At 32.4% G+C, this 5310-nt stretch overlaps 1 protein-coding gene across 4 annotated transcripts; it reads right to left on the bottom strand.

Moving 5' to 3' along the window:
- Positions 1–556: 556 nt before the first annotated feature.
- On the bottom strand, positions 557–3160 carry LOC111893651 (uncharacterized). 4 transcript variants are annotated; one of them, XM_023889712.3, is made up of 4 exons: positions 1757–3160; positions 1260–1651; positions 944–1182; positions 557–855 (listed from the first exon to the last, which is right to left on the bottom strand). In XM_023889712.3, the coding sequence occupies exons 1-4, from the start codon at positions 2816–2818 to the stop codon at positions 740–742; spliced, it is 1809 nt and encodes a 602-aa protein (XP_023745480.1). In that variant the 5' UTR covers positions 2819–3160; the 3' UTR covers positions 557–739. The 4 variants fall into 4 exon arrangements, with proteins under 4 accessions (XP_023745480.1, XP_023745483.1, XP_023745482.1 ...); XM_023889715.3 differs by having other exon boundaries at positions 954–1182; XM_023889714.3 differs by having other exon boundaries at positions 557–858; positions 954–1182; positions 1757–3159.
- Positions 3161–5310: the final 2150 nt, after the last annotated feature.

Here is a 5310-nt window from a genome sequence, read left to right as displayed (position 1 = left end):
CACAAACCAAGGGTCAAAATGAAATACCTAGAAATCAAGATGTTACAGTATTCTAGTTCAAGACTCATTTTTAACCTACATGCAACATTCTAGTGGAATGTATACTAAATTTAGCATGTTTTTAGGTATTATGTCATGTTTGTTCATTAATATAAAAAATAAGTTCATGGAGAACAAGTTCATCAAGTTGCAAACAAGTTCTTCAAGTTTGAAACTCATATCAAACTAGATACAACTCTAGTCCATTAGATACAAAATTTAGCATGCTTTTAAGTATTATATCGAGTTTATGCACCAATCCAAGAAAGAAAAAGCATGAAAAAACAAGTTCTGATAGTGTTTTTCAAGTTCCAAAATAATGCAAAGTTTCTGAATTTAGTTTTATGACGAGTTGTGAAAATGTGAGATTCAAGGATTCATGAATTGTTCAGAACCAACTTGCAACAAACTAGAAAAATATTTCGAGAAAGGTCGCAGACCACCTTTTTTGTATTTTGCACCTCGGATTTTGACAACTTGCCACGTTAATTGTAATTCGGACAATTGTACAAAAAAGTGGTCAAATTATTAAATGCCACATCAAAATGTGATCATTTTTGTGATTATCTAATCAAAATAATTAGAAGATAATTTTCATCTTCTTTCTTCACCTCTTCTTTACAACCTTTTTAATGTGCAATGTCTTCCATTTACAAAAAGTTGAAACTAACCATCTCTTTCTATGAAGAAAGAAAAAAGTCTAAACATATTCAAAACATTGATTCATAAAACACCATTGCATTTTCACTTGCATATGTCCACACAACTCGATATTGATTTCCCCTTTTCCATCATCACTCCATCGAGTTGCTCCATCTTCTGTTACAAATGTCACCATAAGCAACAACATTATATATAAATTATGCTCTACAACAAAGAGTTAATAACATCAAAACCTACTTACAATAACTCACTATGGAAGACGAACTTTGATAAGATCTTTCTCCTTGAACTCTGGTTTGATCAATAAACTCATTGTATTCCCAACATTTTCTCTCAACTTTGCTCCAACCACCTTCATCTTCTTCCTTTTCCATGTCTTCTTTCCTCAACTCCAGCCCTTCATTCCTATGTACCCGACTCATCATTAACTCGTCTATCTTGTTCTTATGATCACTAGAAAGAAAACCCACAACGCATCTTCTGCAAAAACATATATAGACACTCTCAATATTGTATTTCTACTTTCCATGAATGAAAACGACAAGAAATTTTATTACCTTTCTAGAAGTTCTCGAAGATCTTGTTTGTAGGAGTAAAGGTAACGCATCTCATGGTATCTAGCCCTCCTCATACATTCCCAATAACTTTTTGGTCGCGCGATTTCGCTAATCCAATCATCAAATGGATCCATATCCCAAGATGATCCATCATCATCGTATTCTTCTTCTTCATCATCCCAATCACTCTGTGATTGAGAGTAATCACTAACACAATCATGATAGTTTTCTAATTGGATAGTATGGATCGAGTGAGATGAAGTATCAATTTCATGGGGTTTATCCACGGGTGTTGTCAATTCTGTGATTTTGTGATGATCTTTGGTTATCAATTTCAGTTTATGGGTTTTGGATTCGGCGCCAGGTCTTATGAATCTAAATCGAAGCAAAGCCTGTAAACAGAAAAGGAATACCATGTTCATAAATCATAACCAAAGTGAATTTTTTTTTTGTTGAGTTTGTGAAATTAACAAATAAAAAAAAGGATCGATTGTTACTCGAATACGTCCTCGATATGAAAACTGTGAGACGGGTTTTCTCTGAGCTAGACATTCGAGTTCACGCTGTTTATCTTGTTCCATTCGATTGAGGAAATCGTTGAAAGCTTGGCGTCCTCGTATCAAACGGGGTTTTACTGTGATATGAAAAAAGCATTTGTTCTCTCCGGCGACCTTCTGGTGATCCCCGGCGTTACAAATCGGAGAAAAAAATTCATTTTTGTTTCCGGCGGCTGTGCGCGGTGGCGCACCCCTCTCGGAATTGTTGTTGCCACCGGAGGAACATTTTGGTTTTCTGTTAGTGTTCCTGGATTCAGCCAGGTCTTGAAATCTTCTACAGAGGGTCGACACCCCACCTAAACTATCGGTTTCAACCGAGCAATTCGAATTAGAAGGAGAAACTTGTCCTTGAGAACTTGAAGATTCTGGTTTCTTATTCAATGGCTTAGCGTGCTGGATTTGTTCTTCACGAGAAGATACTGATTCATGGTCTTCGTTCTTCAATTTCTTATGCTTATTGTTATTGTTGTTGTTGTTGATGATCTCCTTGCTTTGATTCCCATTTGTCACAGTGTGGGTGGGGGAGAAACTTGAAGTTTTCCGAGAACGACATAAATTATTGGGTTCCGAGGGAATTGTTGAAGTGTTCTTCTTGACATCATTGTAGTTAGGAAGCCATGAATCATCATCATCATCATCATCTCCGCCGTTGACAATTAGGGTAGACGCCGAGGGCAACCATGAATCATTTCCCGTTTCCCTAGAATTACTGGATTTCGAGTGGATGTGATCAGGAAGCCATGAATAATCAAAATCAATTTCTCGATTGTGATGATGAGATTCGGAGGCGGAGTTGTCGTTATCGTAATTAGGAAGCCACGACAAATCAACACTGTTCTGGGATTTCAAATTTTCAGATTCAAAATCCGAACAAGTATTGCCTGAATTGGTGGACGCGATGCATGATTGAAGATAACCATTGTTGATTTTCTCATACCGAGTCGTGGTTTTGGGTTTTGATGGATGATTGAGCAAACACCAAGACGCCATTAACGTACCCATAATCCAATACCCACAACTATGTCTACGTCTTCACTCAAACAAAAAACCCCAACCCCATAAGATCAATATCAATGCCTAAAATCAGAAACCCAAATTCAAAATCTGCTAGAAATCTATCGTCTTGAGTCAATTAAGAGAGATGTAAGTGTGGTGAAGAGGAAATTTTGGAGAAGAATAGAGAGTATGGAGATGGGGTTTGTTTCCATTTGCACTCTTATATTTTTAAAATACTACAACTATATAATGGTGGAATTTGTTAAAGGTATAATATCGTTATCATAATTAAAATAATATAATTGTTTTATGAGTAACTAGAAATGTATATGAAATTGTAGACTTTAAAGTCGGACAACCTTGATTGTTAGATGATGAGAGTCTTTTGGAGAATGAGTCAAAAGCTAAAAGAGAAATGTTCAAAGTAAACTAAGTTGTAAAAGGGGAATAACATAAGTACATAACCATGACATACATTTTGGCAGCCAGTCTTCAAGAGTACTAGAGTATTTTTATTTTATTTATTTATTTATTTATTTTTTATTATTTTCATAAAGGCTTTTTAAGTATAAATATACAAAATTGGTTTATTTTTATTTTTCTACTTTTCATTCCTATGATTCTATCTATTTAAAATTGTGGCAAATGTCCTAAAATATTATTGGGAAAATAAAACTACACTTCTCATAATTTTAAATGGGTAGAAAAGAAAAAATAGGTGAATATTTTATTTTTCTTTTACAAAATGAACTCGTAATTTACGGTTTATAATGATATTTGAAACAGAAAAAAAAAAGTGGAAGATTTTATGGTTTCATACGAAGTCATTCATTGCTAGAATTTTTTCAGGACAATATCTCTTTTATTCTTAGTACTAAATTCTGTTGTTGTGTTTATTGTTATAGTAGAGATATATTAGATGTTTAAAATGGGTATTGTTTTTTTATTATAGTGAAAAAATGGTGTACAAAAGGTTATGTAACATTGTAAATTTTGTGTAATTCGGAAACGGTATAAAAATAATATCACAGTTTGAGTTTGTATCGAAGTTTTAATAATTTTGTTAACAAATGATGGTTGGTTTGTTGGTTTCGTGTGTGTGTATATATATATATATATATATATATATATATATATATATATATATATATATATATATATATATATATATATATATATATATATATATATATATATATATATATATATATATATATATATATATATATATATATATATATATATATATATTTTGTAAAGTCTTATGCGAACTTTGTATTGGTTTAGGCATGCATTGATTTTGTTAAAACCATACCTAACTGAAGTTGTTACATTTTGTAAGACTTGAATTGGTTGTTAAGATTTTAATATTTGAAAAGGATGTAAATTAATTATTTTAAAACTTGTGATTTTGGTTTTAGGAATGTGAAGCTTGTTCTAGGTATAATTTTGTTGATCCTAAATATGAAAAATGAGAAATTACAAATAGTTCTAAAGTATAAGTAACTGCAACTCGCATGAATTAAGAGCACACTCAAATTCCTCTTTCAATTTTATCTAACAGTAAGCAAAGAATAATGTAAATAACTCCAAAACTCATTAATGATAAACTTCAAATGTATCTCTTTAACACTTTGTGTCTTTAGTATAGTTAACTTTCAACCCTACTACATGAGATACATGTTAGAAATTAGGTAGGGTTTATGTGTGGAGATCTTGATACCTTTTGGATAACACTTTTCAAACTGATATTTATATTCTATGTCTGGGTTACAAGAAACTCATCCTAGGATAATCCCAAGGGAACAATTAAGAATCTAGGTATAAAAAACGTAAGCCAAATTACTAGAAGATTATGAGTTTGTGTGAAGAAAAAACGAGAGCTAAAAGGTCATCTCCCCTTCAAAGGGAAGAGTTGTTTTTATATTAAACGAAATGTAAGGTTTCAATATTAGGGTTGACCGTCATCCATTTTCTTTGGAAACAAATCAAGGGTATCCAAATTAATGAAGAAACAAATCAAGAGAATCCAAATTAATGAGGAAACAAATTGAAATTAATGAGGAAATCAATAGTTACCAAAATTAATGAGATTTGTCAATTTACCATAATTACCCATCTTGTAAATTAGTTAGGAGAATCACAAATATAATGACATAATCAATGGTTACTAAAATTCATAAGATTTATCAATTTTACAATAACAACCCATTAGAATTCGGTTTTTCCATAATCTAACTTTTTTGGGGTGCTATCCCCAAGCCCCGCATTTCTATCGTACTGACTTGTAATTCGATCTTTTATATGCATGCACTCCGCATTCGCCAAACATATAATACAGAGTACAGAGGATAACCCCTTAGCTCACATGTAGTTCCAATTACACAAAATGTCCTGGTGACACTAAAGTCACCAACAATCCTCCCCCATTTTAGTGTATCCCTTGAACAAACATAACATTATCAAAACAAAACGAAACCAATACATAGTGAAAATCT

This window comes from Lactuca sativa, chromosome 8, assembly GCF_002870075.4.
Source record: "Lactuca sativa cultivar Salinas chromosome 8, Lsat_Salinas_v11, whole genome shotgun sequence".
NCBI classification, from domain to species: Eukaryota; Viridiplantae; Streptophyta; class Magnoliopsida; order Asterales; family Asteraceae; genus Lactuca; species Lactuca sativa.
Note: the sequence above shows the minus strand (reverse complement) of the source record. Positions and strands in the feature narration are given on the sequence as shown.